Genomic DNA, 14,211 nt, shown 5'->3' with positions numbered 1-14,211 from the left:
TATGAAGCATTTACTACGTGCCAGTCAAGCACAGGCTACATATACTTTGTGTACCCTTTTCCTTAATCTTTAAACAGCTATATGAAAGCACTGTGAAACTTGAGTTTTCAAAAGGCTAATAACCTTTGATATAAGCTCAACATAATAAGGCTGCTTGTTAGTTCCCGGCCGCCCAGAACTGAAATAATCACACAGAAACTGTATTAATTAAATCACTGCTTGGCCTATTAGCTCTAACTTCTCATTGGCTAGCTTTTACATCTTAATTTAACCCATCTCCATTAATTTGTGTCTCACCACAAAGTTGTGGCCTACCAGCAAGGTTCCAGTGTCTGTCTTCGGCGAGGCTACATGGCTTCTCTCTTGATTCTGCCTTCCTTCTCCCAGCATTCAGCTTAGTGTTCCCTGCCTAGCTCTGTTCTACCCTATCAGGCCAAGCCAGTTTTCTTTATTCATAAATGGTATTCACAACATACAGAGGGGAATCCCACATTAGAAGGCAAAGGCAGGGGGGATTACAAAGTTTGAAAGACTGGTCCCAGGCTACCCTAGGCTACAGAATTAAGATAGTAGGGTTTTTTTTTTTGAATTTTTAAACAACAACAACAAACAAAAAAGCCAGGTGTTAATGTGGGATGTTTTACTCTTAGCTTTTTGAGGGGTCCAGCACTCAGCTCCCAAATAAATCCCACATGGAGGTCTATTGCTATGAATGTCCGGCCTTTGCTTGGCTTGTTTCTTGCCAGCTTTTCTTAAATTATACCGACTACCGTTGCCTCTGAACTTTTATCTTTTTCCATTTCTGTATATCTTTCTTTCCTTCTTACTCAGTGACTGCCTGGGTGGCTGCCCCTGATGTCCTCCTCTCCTTGTTCTCTCCTCCCAGAGTTCTCCTTCTATTTATCCTCTCTGACTGCCAGCCCTGCCTATCTTTTCTCCTGCCTCACTATCGGCCCTTCATCTCGTTATTAGGGCTATCAGGTGTTTTAGACAGGCACAGTAGCAGCCTCACAGAGTTAAACAAATGCAGCATAAACAAAAGTCACACACCTGAAAATAATAGTCTCCAACAAGGTATGGTGGCGCACACCTTTAAGCAATCTTGAGGCAGGGCCAGGCTGGTTTCTGCGATTTCTATGCCAGCCTAGTCTACAGAGCGAGTTCCAGGACAGCCGGACAGTTACACAGAGAAACCCTGTCTCGGAAAAAATAAAATAAAAAAAAAACAAATAAAAACAAAAGAGGGGGGAGGTGAGTACTGAGATGATACAATGAGGAGGCATTGTAGAATTCATGTGTACTTGATTGTGAGCTAATTTTGTCTACCATTCTCCAGCGGAGAAACAATAAATTCTTAGCTGGATTTTATAGCAAAAAACTTGCACAGAATCATCTGAGGAAAGGAATGAAGCTGGCTGTGACATAAACAGCAAGAAATCTCATCAGAAGTCAACGTTCAATCTCATATTGGGCTTGGCTCAATAATTCTTTCTGTCTCTCCTTCAGCACTGGGCTGTAAGCTCTTGGCTTTGTAAATTGCTGTTATTGCTCTACCAATGAAACTGCTTTGAGGTATTTGGCTGTAGTTTATTGTTTTGTTTTTTTTATAGACAGGGTCTCACTCTGTTAATCTACATGGCCCGGAACTCACTGTGTAGACCATGCCGTCCTGGGACTCACAGGATCAGCCGGCCTCTGCCTCCCCAGTGCTGCAATTATGGGTGTGGGCTGCTGCTACAGCAGACCAGTCCTTACCTTTGTGAAACAGACTGTGTGTATGTAGTTCAGACTGGCATTCTGCTTGTGAATCTCCTGGTGAGCCTACTAAGTGCTGGGGTTGCAGGAGATTTGCGGGTATTTTTGGTTTTGTTTTTTCTCTTTTTCCTTGTTTTTGGGTCTTTTTTTTTTTTTAGCATCGTATGATGGCATCATTATAATTCTTTAGTTTAAGCCTTGGCATCAAAATTTTTGGAAGCCTCTCTTCTAGCATTAATCTGGCACCAGAGAGGGTCCCAAATTTCAAAACATCTTTCAAACTGAAGCCCAACATAATGTAGAGTTTATGTTTCAAAATTCTCTCACATTGCTATTCCATGACACAGAAAGTGTAACACACTGTTGAGCTGGTAGTATGACTCAAAGGGTAAAAGTGCCCTCTGTACCAGCCTGACTACCTGCGTTCCATCCCTGCATCCCATGCTCAGGTGGAGAGACACAGAACCCACTCCACAAGCTGTCATCTGATTTCCACAAAATCGTTATGGCTTGTGCACCTGCACCCACCCACATGGCTACACAATAATTTTTTATTTAAAAGTGTTACATATTAAGTACTATAAATATGAAAGCTCTAGATCATTATGGTCTCCTGATGGCATAGGTGTTGTCAACCTGCTAACTGCAACTGGCATCAGAACAGTACCGTGTGTACATTCTTGTGGGTTTTTTTTTGTTGTTGTTGTTGTTTTTCGAGAGAGGGTTTGTAGCTTTGAAGCCTGTCCCGGTACTCGTTCTGTAGACCAGGCTGGCCTCGAACTCATAGAGATCCACCTGTCTCTGCCTGGGTGCTGGGATTATAGGCGAGCGCCACCACCGCCGGCTCAGTCCCACTTCTTTTAAGCCCAGCATTTGTAATTGATTACATGGACCATCTGTAACTGCTTGTGAATCATGTTACGGTTACCCCACTGACATTTACCCAACATTTTTCATGTGGCAAAATGTTTAGTGTAGGAAAGCTGACACATAATAGCTTTGATGTTCCAATAAATCAACTTTCGATACTAGGCTATGAGGCGCATCCCATGGATGTGGAGTCTCCGCAAAATTATGGCTGACGATTTCATTATAATAACGCTCCATCCTAAGCTTTCTGTGTGCGGACAAAATTATTTGTTATCACCAAGGTAAGTTGGCCCTGCTGCTATCAGAAGACAGGACGGAGGGGGTGAGCGGTCCAAAGAGGTGAGGGCAGAAGTGGGGGGTTAAGAGTCAGTCTACCAGGGAAGTGGTTCACCGAGCAAAGGCCGATCTGAGCCACCTGTCACAAAGGAGGAGCTAGAGGGGACCCGAGATCTGCGGAGAGGAGAGGAATGGCCGGGCTGAAGGCGAGCTGCGAGGCCCAGGCTATCAGCCAGGGGCCAGGCTAGACCCGGAGGAGAGCTCACGTGGTCGCCCGAACCCCGAGGGGAATCGGTTGGGGGGGCTGCGGTGGGGAGGACGCGAGCTCGCCCCTCCCAGCCACTCGGCTCCTCCCTCCGGGCACGTGACGCCTCCGTCGTCCCGCTCGGCGGAGGTGGCGCAGCGCTCTGTTTCTGCCCTCCCGCCGCTGCGCCCTTCTTCTCCCCGGTCCCGTCCCGCCGCCTCCCCCACTCTTCCCCCGCTACCCCGCACGCGCCAATCAGCGTTCGAGATCGCGAGCGCCCGCCCCCACCCCGCTGCGCCCTCTCCCATTGGCTGGAACCTCAAGGACGCGTCCCGAAGGCGGGCGGCAACCATTGGTGGGCCGAGCCAGCCGAGTTCCCGGATGAGGGAACATTCTGCGGTATAAAGGGCGCGAGGAAGGCGGGAGACGGCGCAGTTTGAATCGCGGTCCGACGGAGGAGTGGGCGCCGGGATCTCGCTGCGCGTCCGCCTGGCCTCGACTCTTTCTCGCTTGTCCGATCTTCAGCACGGTCCGAGATGGTAACGTGAGAGTGGACGCCGGGCGGCCACGAGCCGCGGGCTTCGAGCGGGCGGGGCCGCCGTCCCCGGGGCTCGGGGCGAGGCGGCGGCGAGTAGGGAGCGTGCGGAGACGGGGTCGGGACGAGCGGAGGGAGGTGTTTTGTGAGCCCGGAGCTCCGGGCGGGAGGCGACGGTTGGGTGGCGCGCGCGACGCCGCTAGGAGCCGGCGCGGGGGCGCGCAGCCGCTGCCGCCGGGGGCGCGCGGCGGGGGTCGGCGGGGGAGAGGGCGGGGGCGAGCGGCGGCCCGGAGACCCCGGCGGGCGGCAGCGAGCGCGCGCTGGCCCCCGGGACGCGCCGCCGTGGGGGAGGGGCGCGCCGCCTTGGTAATTCTATCCTCTCCCGTCCCTCCCGGGCTCGCGGGCGTCGGCGGCGCCGCAGGCTGGCGGTAAGGCTGGAAAAGACTCCGGAAAGGCCAAGACAAAGGCGGTTTCCCGCTCGCAGCGAGCCGGCTTGCAGGTAGGTAGCCGCTGCCGCAGCCGCTGTCGGGGTGACCCGGCCTTTATCTCTGCACCCCCTTGCTTGTTTGTCGGCGCCTTGCATGGGTGTTCCATCTTTGCGTGGGTGATGTGTCGCGACTTGGCCTGCAGAGACTGAATATTGGGGCGTTTGGGGGGGGGGCGTCGATCGCGCGTGTTACTGCCAGGGCGCGATGGTGCACCACCGTCCTTGGCTTTGGCGCGCACATCATCTTTCCGTCTTTGATCTTTGTGCATTTTGTTTGTGTGCATAAAAAAATCAAGTTCCCTGTGGGCCGTATTCATCGACACCTGAAATCTAGGACAACCAGCCACGGACGTGTGGGCGCGACCGCCGCTGTGTACAGCGCAGCCATCCTGGAGTACCTCACCGCAGAGGTAAACGGGAGTGTACGCCTGTGAGCTGGAAAAGGTTTGGGGGGCGGGGGAAAGTGGCGAGAGGGAAGAAGGAAAGTGATGCAAGAAAACTCCCAGGCCTTGAGCGCGGCGCGGAGGCTGAGCGGGCACTAGAGGGAGCTAATGTTCAGCCAAGGATTCTGCTGAGCCGGAGTTTGCTGCTCTTGCAAAAGCAATTGCGTGCCCCTTCAATTCTTTGCATAATTTGCATAATTTTGTCATTCAGGTAGTGGGGAGGGGATGACGACAGTTAGTAGATTAAAAACGCCGCTGAGGTTTGGCCAGCTTCATGGATCTCGACTGAAGAGAAGTTGGGAGATTGATCATAATTTTGCCTTTTAGGTACTAGAATTGGCAGGAAATGCATCAAAAGATTTAAAGGTAAAGCGCATTACCCCACGTCACTTGCAGCTCGCTATTCGTGGAGATGAAGAATTGGACTCTCTGATCAAGGCTACAATTGCTGGTGGTGGTGTCTTCCCGCACATCCACAAGTCTCTGATTGGGAAGAAGGGACAACAGAAGACCTTTTAAGGATGCCTGGATTCCTACTATCTCAGGACTCTTGTTCTTAACAGCTGTCCAGTGTTGGTGATTCCAGTGGACTGATCTCTGTGAAAAACACAATTTTGCCTTTTGTAATTCTATTTGAGCAAGTTGGAGGCTTAGTTAGCCTTCCAAACCAACCAAATTTCTGCATTCGAGTCTTAACCATATTTAAGTGTTACTGTGGCTTCAAAGAAGCTATCGATTCTGAAGTAGTGGGTTTTGATTGAGTTGACTGTTTTTAAAAAACTGTTTGGATTTTAATTGTGATGCAGAAGTTATAGTAACAAACATTTGGTTTTGTACAGACATTATTTCCACTCTGGTGGATAAGCTCAATAAAGGTCATATCCCAAACTAGTTTTAAACCTGCTTACTGAACGTGTCTCCTAGGTCTCATTCTTTGCTCACTAAACAGTCCATCTGCAGAGCAACAAGTCATAGCCAATTTTGTCATATGAGCTGTTAGGACTTGCATGAGGAGCCATGCTGTATTTGTCCTGTGGACAGTTACAGTAACGTGGGACAGCTGGACTGTGGAGACCCTCGGGGTATAATGAGATAGCTCTGCAGGATGAGCTTGAGATGCGGAAGATAATCATGTTTTCAGTGACCAGACACTGCTGCGAAGTGTGGAATGCTCGTCATGGGTTGGGGGTGCGCTAATTTCATAGACTAGGGTAACAGGATGACAATATGTTCCTTAGCTTGAGACCCTTCCCTATCCGAGACAGTGCTTGCATGTTACTTCGCGAGCAAAACCAACATGGGAGCAGGAGGTGCCAAACAGCCTGTGTAGGTGAAAGAACCACTTCCTGCTACAGTTACAGCTGATTCTAAGTGACCAAAAGAGCTGCATTGTACCTGCGGCGGCGCAGCAGGAGAGATGTGGGTCAGAAGTGCCACTGGAAAGGGGGTGCTGGGGTGGCGGTGGCTCATAGCCTTAGCCGCCTAAGTCGCGCCTGTGGGACCCGTACCGCAATGCTCGTGGGACCCGTACCGCAATGCTCCCGGTACCAGGCCCGAGGCCTCTCCAGACCTATAGGCCCAGGGGCGGGGCCTCTGGTCCTTGGGAATGGAAAGTGCGGGTCCCCTGTCCCCGCCCCGAGGGCGCGGGAGGCGGGCTCCGGGGCTGCGCCTGGGGTTAGGGGCCGGTCTCCCCTCCTTCGCCCGGGCTACCCGCTCTGGCCGGCTACGGCCGCCGGGACCCGGAGTGCGGCAGGCCCGGGAGGGACGCGGCTGGCGCCGCTGTGGCAGCGGGGGGCGGGGAGGCGGCCGTGAGGAGGCGGAGCTGCGAGGCCGCCCGTCGCCGGGCCGCCGCCGCCGCCGCCGCCGCGGTGCCCGCTCCTCCCCGCGCCGTGCCGCGCCCCGCCCGCCCGGCCGCCTCGCCTCCTCCGCGGCGGGCCCCCCTCGCAGCTGCGCGGCCGGCGACACCGAGGAGGCGCGAGCCATGGAGGGCAACCGCGACGAGGCGGAGAAATGCGTGCAGATCGCTCGCGAGGCCCTGAGCGCCGGCAACCGCGACAAGGCCCAGCGCTTCCTGCAGAAGGCCGAGAAGCTGTACCCGCTGCCGGCCGCGCGCGGTGAGCCCCGGCCCCCGCCGTGACCCCGGCCCCCGCGCCCTCCGCCCCGCGGGCCGCGGCCGCTCCAGCCCTCGGGGGACACCGGCAGGGCGCAGTGGGGTGCTGGGTGACGGGTCCCCTCCCCCGACCAGCCTAGGCCCCTGTGAAGTGACAGGAGCGGGACTCTAGTGGCTTATCGGGCTTCACCATCCCTGGGCTCTGTATGTAGCCTTTCCTTAAGTATCTTCGAATACCTTAGATGACACTGCTTTTCCCGGGGAGAGGGAGAGAGCCCTTTACAAGACAGCTCCACTTTTGACAGGGATGGTGAAGTTATTAATTTCTAGTGTCTGATTTGATATGACACCGTAAGTACCCGCAAGTTCGGTAAATCGCTGAAGAGTAGGGTTTGGACTTACCCACTTTAATTCTCCTTATTCATTGTCTAACTCTCTAGGCTTCGAGGTAATACAGTCCACACAACACTCCCAAAGCGCCCAGAGTTGTGCCTAGTATTTTATAGGACCCTCATTTATTCCTCCAAACAGTCCCATGTACAGGTATGGGATTATTTGACCAGGTTAACCCATGTGCAGAGACTCTGACAAATGAATAAATGAATGAAAATACCTTGCTCAAGGTCGTACAGAAAGTGGCAAAGTCAGAAGAGTAGCCGAGTTTTATCTCCAAAAGGTCTTTATTTAACTGCTACTGTTTGCCTCTCCGATGGGGAGATATTTTACTGTGGTCTCAAGTATTTCCAGGTTAAGAGAATTAAGAGGAAACTTAATAAACAGGGCCTCTGTTTGACTTGACTGTTTTCTTCATTCTTTCTGCATTGCTGAAGCCTTTTGCTTCTGTGCTTTTCGCTTTATCTTTTTGTTGCATTGGTTTAGGACAGGAAAAGAGTGAAAGAAAAGTTCATTTTAATCGTAGAGAGTGCAACATAAGATTTGTTATTCTGATCCTTCTTAGGTGTACAGTTTAGTGGTGTCAAGTATTTCCACCTGGTGCGCCATAGGCTCTGTGCTTTATCTTACACCCTGGATACTGGACCAGTTAAATAGCCCCCGTTACTCTCCAGCTCTCGGCAGCCCCCATTCTGATATCACTCTGTATAGATTAGACTAATTGGGTACCTGATCTAAGAATACTCTGTATGCCTGCCTTATTTCACTTGATAACTTCATATTTCATCTGTATTGCAGTATTCGACAGATTTCTTTCTTTTTCCTTTTTCTTTTTTCTTTCTTTTTTTTCTTCTTTTTCTGGATTTTTGAGACAGGATTTCTCTGTCACAAGAACTCACAGAGATCCACCTGCCTCTGCCTCCCAGTTGCTGGGATTAAAGTCGTGCGCCACCACCGCCAGGCCAGATTTCCTTTAAAAAAAAAACGCTAAAGAACATTTTATTATTTACATACACACGTGCATTGGTGTGAGTGTGCACATGCACATTCAAACATCACATTTTCTTTTTGGGGAGATCTTATTGTGTGTGTGTGTGGGGGGGTGGAGTGTGTATGTGTGCGTGTGCCATGACGTGTGCGTGAGATCCAGTGACACCTTGTAGAGGAAAGGGTCTCTCTACACATGTGGGGACAGAGCACCGGCCTGAGCCCTCTCATTGACCACCACGGGGTATTTGTTCACCTGTCAGTGAGCCTTGGGTTCCTTCCCATCCTGTACTGTGAGCTGTGAGTGATGCTCCTACCAGCACGAGTGTCTACAGACCTGCTTTCAGTTCTGCGTATATACCCAGAAGTGGGGTTATTGGGTTATGGAGTAGTTCTAATTTTGTTTTTTGAGGAACCACCACATTGTTTTCCAGAGCAGTTGCACCATTTTGTGCGACATACACGGGGGTTCCAGTTTCCTAGTGCCTGATTGAACACAACACTCCCAGTTTGTTTGTGTTTGTTTTGATAGTGACTGTAGCGTGATGATAGCTCACTGAGGTTTTGATTGCATTTTCCCTGATGATTAATGATGTTGGACAATTTTCATGTGTTTATTTGGTCATTTGTATATTCTTTGGAGATTTATATATTCTCTTAAGTTGCTTGCCCAGTTAAAAATCAGACTGTTTTCGTTGATATTGCTGTGGGACTCTTTATATATTTGGGGCATTAACTCCTTGACATCTCCACCTTGCAGCTCTTCCCTTTCCTTCCGCAGGTCATCCCCCCCCCCCCCCCATCAGTCTCGTGTGTCAGTCTTCGCTATGCTGTCTGGGCTTCTGGTGCCATGTCCGAGAACTCATTGACACAAATTATTCTCGCTTCTCTTCTACTATGTAAATAGATTGCAGCTAGCTGTCATCTGGTGCTGGAGGAGCAGTTCTAACAGTAAAGAAGCAGAAACTCTAGGCCAGGTCACCTGCTTTGCAGGCCTGGTTCTTCACCACCCAGCTCCCTTACTCAAGGTAGACAGACTCTTGTGTTTGGCCTTTCGTGTGTGCAGCAGGGACAGTGTACGGATCCCATGGTACTCCGAGGACAAGAACGGGCTGCGAAAAAGCATCAAGTACATTTTGACTATCCTCTCTGTTTCACAAGTGAAACCATCTCGGCATCCTTAAAGCTAGCTCAGATTTACAGCGGGTCATGCTTCTATCATGTGAACAGCTAGGATGGATCTCCTAACGGACACTGTAAAAGTACAGCGTTGTTATTGCTCTGAAAGCCATGGGTATGGGAACAATGGAGAAATGGAGGAGAGAGTCAGGGCGAAAAATATCAACAAGGATGCTGGGTAATTATCAAATAAAGTGGTAGGGTGTAGTCATGGAGTAGTCTAAAAACAGTTCAAATGCAGACTTCGTCGTCTGCTGTCTCTATAACCAGGGGCAAGATATTTAGCTATTCTGAGCTTTAATTATATGCAAAATGAGGATGTCATCACAGAGTTGATGTGACCCAAAATAAAGCAGTGTGACTGTTCTGTGAAAAACTGTCCTTTAGAGTATTCCTAGGAGATGTTTATGGGAGTTAAATAAGACCTCAAGCGAGAGAAGCATCTGGAATGTTCTTGAAGGACCCTGATAAAGGTTCTGTATGGGGGAAATTGGAGCTTTTGAGCGATGACTACCAACAACTCAGGAAGTTGACTGGATCGTCTTTGGATCTGCTTGTACTATGGCAAAAGAAAATATTGTGTTTTCCTTTCCATTATTCTTATGATGAGTAGGGAGCCACAAGATTAAATTCTAGTTATGCTCCAGGATTTTTGTCCTCTTAGGATTTCCTATCGAGTAAGAAGGTAATCTCATAAAACACATTAATAAACTGGCAACTGTTTTCCTTGTTGAAAAGTTTGATATTGAGATGAATGAAAGACGCTATCGCTTTCCATGTTTTAGTTGAGACCATTCTTCAGACTTCATTCAGATGCTCACCTCGGAGTTACCTTTGTATGCTTGCGTAGTCGATGTGGGTTAGCATTGGGTAGAAGGATAGAGTGCCACCACTCTGAGGCTTTGTTCGCATTGTTGTCGTTTTAATCTGTTTTTATTTTGTGTGTGTGAGTGTTTTGCGTGAATGGGCCCACGGAGATCAGAAGAGGTCATCAGATCCCCTAGGCCTGGATTTAAGGATGGTTTGTGAGCCATTATGTGAGTGCTGAAACCAAACCCAGGTCCTTTAGCAAAGCAACAAGTGCAACGAACCACTGAGTCATCCTTTTGGCCCCACACATTGGTGTTTCAAGTTTTAGATTTTCAGAGTAATTGGAGGATAGTTTGAAGTGTAGATTTTTTTCTTTTTTATTTATTCTCCTTCTTTTCCTTCCTTTTTCCCCCCCTTGGTTTTTTGAGACAGTAGGATTGTCTCTGACTCCCAAGTACTGGGATTATATGTGCACTGCTACCTCCTGACTCTTTTTTTCCTTTTAATGAGGTAGATCTCGCTATGTATCTTCAGCTGGCCTAGTTCTCACTATGTAGACCTTGCACTCAGAGACACACCTGCTGCTGCCTCCCAAGTGCTAAGATGAAGGCATGTGTGCACAACCTTGTCTGGCTAGTATAGGTTTTGTTGTTGTTGTTTGAGAAGAGCATTTTTATTCTTTTCAAGAACGTGGTAGCAGTTTGACTCAGATGATGGCATACAACCAGAGAGAAGCCCATTCAGCACCCACTGTAGTGAGTGAACAGATACGTTTAAGTGCGTGGATAGTCTGTACATGCTACCCGCTTAATACCAGTTACAGTAATCCTTTAGTTTATTTCAGCCATGGGAGAGGTGATGCAGATTTCTCTGCTTTTTTTTTTTTTTTTTTTTTTTGTCTTGTTACTTTGTATTTAAAACAGAACTGAAAGTGTTCCTGCTCTTGTCTCACCTAAACTGGTAAGGTTTTAAGCATCATGTGTAACCTTATCATTATACATCCTATTTTCTTTAAAAGTATCCCATTCTTTTCCTAATTGGCTTAATTAAAATTCAGTGATGATAACATTTAAAACAATTATTTCTGTATCATTCAGTGAAGTGTTAGGAAATGACTTCCGAATTTCCACTGGTAGTGAGACTGTTTCAGATGTTGGCGCTGAGGAAAGGGAGTTGAGTTTGGGTCTGAACTTTGCCTTAGATAGAAATCTTCACTCCTGAGCTGCAGTTTTCTCATCCAAACAGTGAGAGTTTATTCAACAGATAGTTATGACCACACGCTTCTCTGTGCCATGCAGAGTTTTGTTTTATTTTGATTTTACATGTTTGGATTTTTTTTTCCTGCCTGTATGTCTGTGCACTGTGTGTGTGATTGGTGCTCTCAAAGGTGGGAGGAGGGCATTGAATCCCCTTGAACTGCAGTTACAGACACTTGCGAGCTGAGCCATCTCCCTAGCCCAGACAGTGTTTTAGGTGCTAGGGAGTAAGTAGATAATGTGGCAGAAATCTTCTTCCATGGCATTTCCGTCCCAGATGAGAGCGGAGTGACTGATGGAAATGAGGGTGATGGTGTGATTTCTATAGTTCCGAGTTCCTTTTTCTTTTTCTTGAGGTAGGATCTAACTGCCAACTCTCTAGGTAGCTAAGGATAACCTTTAACTTCTGATCCTCCTGCCTCCGCTTTGCCACTGCTGGGATTATATATGTGTGCACCACACCTGGTTTGTGTGGTGCTGGGGTAAATTTAGAGCTTCATGCATGCTAGGCAAGCACTCTCCAAGTAAGCTGTGTTCCCAGCCCACCATCCCTTTGAGAGCCTCATTTGTCTTTATGAAATGATTTGCTTACTTAGTTTTGTGAGTCGCCCATGTGTGGGGAGTACATGTGTATGTGTGTGTAGGGCTGAAGAGGTCATCTGCAGTGACAGATGGCTGTGAGCTACCATTTAGGTGCTAGGACTCAAACTCAGGTTTCTGGGAGAGCAGCCAGTGCTCTTAACTGTTTGCTATCTTTCCAGCCCCAAATAAAACTTTTATAGTTACATGTGGTTACATGTAATGTGTTCTATGTTGATACACCCACAGATAAAGCATGTCCAAAATTAAATTAACTGTAAATTTCTTTTTAAGGAATGTAGATCCCTACAAATGAGAATTGACAAAACAGGCTGCATTTCCCCTGTGAAAATGATGATTAGGACTTATATTTATTGCCGTAAAAGGATGTCAACAGTAAAGTAAAGTTTATTATTTACTATTTAGTTACTTACTTACTTGAGATAGGGTTTCAGTACTAGCCTTGGCTATCCTTGGAACTCACTACTGACCTTGAACTCAGAGATCCTTCAGTCTTGGCCTCTGGAGCGCTGGGATTAAAGGAGTGCGCCACCACCGCCTGGCTAACCCTATGTTTTATAATCTTGGTTTCTTTTAGTGGAAAATGGTGTTTCAGCATCACAGTACAGGTACTAGGGACACTGAGACTATTAGGTTGTTCATTGTTTGGGACTCTATTCAAAGCACAAGGTTGTGAAATGCAGCGTGTGTATGTGTTCATCTGTCTGTATGCTTTGGTTTTGGTTTTTTGAGACAGGGTTTCGGTAACTATGGAGCCAGTCCTGGAACTCACTCTGTAGACCAGAGTGGCCTCAAACTCACAGAGATCCACCTGCCTCTGCCTCCTGAGTGCTGGGGTTAAAGGCGTTCATCACCGCTGCCTGGTGTTTGTTTGTTGAGACTGGTCTGGAGATCTGCCTACCTCTATCTCCTGAGTTTCCTGAGTGTTGGTATTAAAGGTTTGTGCCACTGTGCCTTGCTAGTTTGTTGTCCTTTTTGTTGTTGGTTTTTGTTTATTTTTTTCTGAGGCAGGGTTTCTCTGTGTAACAGTCCTGGCTGTCCTGGAACTCACACTGTAGACCAGGCTGATCTCAAACTCACAGAGATCTTCCTGCCTCTGCCTCCCAAGTGCTGGGAATAAAGGCGTGCACCACCACCAGGCCTGTGTTGTCTTTTTAAAGGTAGTCAGCCTATGAGTGTGTATTGTTCCTTCCAATCAAGGTAAGCACTCAGTCTTTGCTTAAACAGTTTTTAGCCTGTGTTTCTGTCTTCCTTAGATACGTCCTGGTTCTTAAACCCATGATGTCATATTTGGAGAGATGCACCTGAGATTATGCAAGTACACTCACTCTGTGTTCCCACAATGGTGAAACTGCCTTAGAACACGGCAGGACACGTCCCTGTGATTAAGTGATGCTGACTATAAAGTAATGCAAGGCTATCCTGAATAATAATGAACCCCCCAAACATTAGGATTTAAGTTTTTATTCAAGTTTTTTGTTTCCCAGTGGGTCACAGGGTGAGTTTGTAGAACTACGTTCCCTAACTTCTAGAATGCCGAAGACAGTTTATTGTGACTTTACTATTGAAGTTTGGTGGCTATATTGTTACTCTACATGTTGCTGGGATAATATACCCAACAAACGCAATTTAAGGAAGGGGGCTTATTTTGTCTGAAGTCAAGCCCACTGAAGTAGGGAATCCTGGCAGCAGGAACTGGAGGTTGCTTAGTTACATGTATCGGGAAGCAGAGAGAGATGGATGGATGCTGGTGCTCAGCTTGCTTTTCCCTTGTCATGGAGTGCAGGACCTGAGCCCATGGCATAGAACCGTGCTGCCCAAATGTAGAGGGGCTTTGCCTACCCCAGTTAAGCTCATCTGGAGAATCCCTCACAGACATTTTGAGAGACTTGTCTGCGAGTCATTTTGGAGCCTGTCAAGTGGACCATCAGGGTTAACATGTCAGTGGGTAGTCATTAGCTCATGCTTCATTTTCTGGGGTATGCAAGGAGGATACTCCAGGGTCTTGTGCAAGTGCCAGTGACGGAAAAAGTCTGAGGACGGTCTAACTTTTCTTCCATATAAATCATTTGGTTGATTGATTGATTGATTGGTTTGTTTGTTTTGTTTTTGTGTGGATACCCAGCTAGCTTTACTTGCGTGTATCTCGGGTGTCATTTATCTTAGGATGTCTGGTATTTTATTATGTCATGTAGATGTTTTGTTTATATGCCAGAAGCCATCTAATTACTGTTTCTTTTATTTCTCGTTATATTTTTCTTCGCGA

General features: G+C 48.1%; 2 protein-coding genes across 3 annotated transcripts in view; both read left to right on the top strand.

Moving 5' to 3' along the window:
• Positions 1-3,529: 3,529 nt before the first annotated feature.
• H2az1 (H2A.Z variant histone 1) lies at positions 3,530-5,517 on the top strand. The gene is made up of 4 exons (XM_050126843.1): positions 3,530-3,684; positions 4,102-4,179; positions 4,464-4,577; positions 4,938-5,517. Exons 1-4 carry the CDS (start codon positions 3,682-3,684, stop codon positions 5,127-5,129), a joined length of 387 nt encoding a protein of 128 aa, XP_049982800.1. The 5' UTR covers positions 3,530-3,681; the 3' UTR covers positions 5,130-5,517.
• A 798-nt stretch (positions 5,518-6,315) lies between these two features.
• Dnajb14 (DnaJ heat shock protein family (Hsp40) member B14) overlaps positions 6,316-14,211 on the top strand; it is a 43,693-nt gene continuing 35,797 nt past the window's right edge. The window contains exon 1 of one of the 2 annotated variants that reach the window (XM_050126836.1): positions 6,316-6,724. In XM_050126836.1, the coding sequence (XP_049982793.1) occupies positions 6,592-6,724 (133 nt within the window). In that variant the 5' untranslated portion in view covers positions 6,316-6,591. The remainder of the gene's footprint in view (positions 6,725-14,211) is intronic. The other variant, XM_050126837.1, reaches the window with a different exon arrangement.

Source organism: Alexandromys fortis, unplaced genomic scaffold (genome assembly GCF_014885135.2).
Source record: "Alexandromys fortis isolate MF-2015 unplaced genomic scaffold, M_Fortis_MF-2015_v1.1 scaffold_274, whole genome shotgun sequence".
Classification (NCBI taxonomy): Eukaryota; Metazoa; Chordata; class Mammalia; order Rodentia; family Cricetidae; genus Alexandromys; species Alexandromys fortis.
This window is presented reverse-complemented; position numbering and strand designations above follow the sequence as displayed.

Excerpts from the sequence above, each read along its gene's own strand:
- H2az1 (XM_050126843.1), top strand. Across the intron at positions 4,180-4,463 it reads CGCAGCGAGCCGGCTTGCAG|TTCCCTGTGGGCCGTATTCA; the intron begins GTAGGTAGCCGC and ends AAAAAAATCAAG. Across the intron at positions 4,578-4,937 it reads TGGAGTACCTCACCGCAGAG|GTACTAGAATTGGCAGGAAA; the intron begins GTAAACGGGAGT and ends TTTGCCTTTTAG.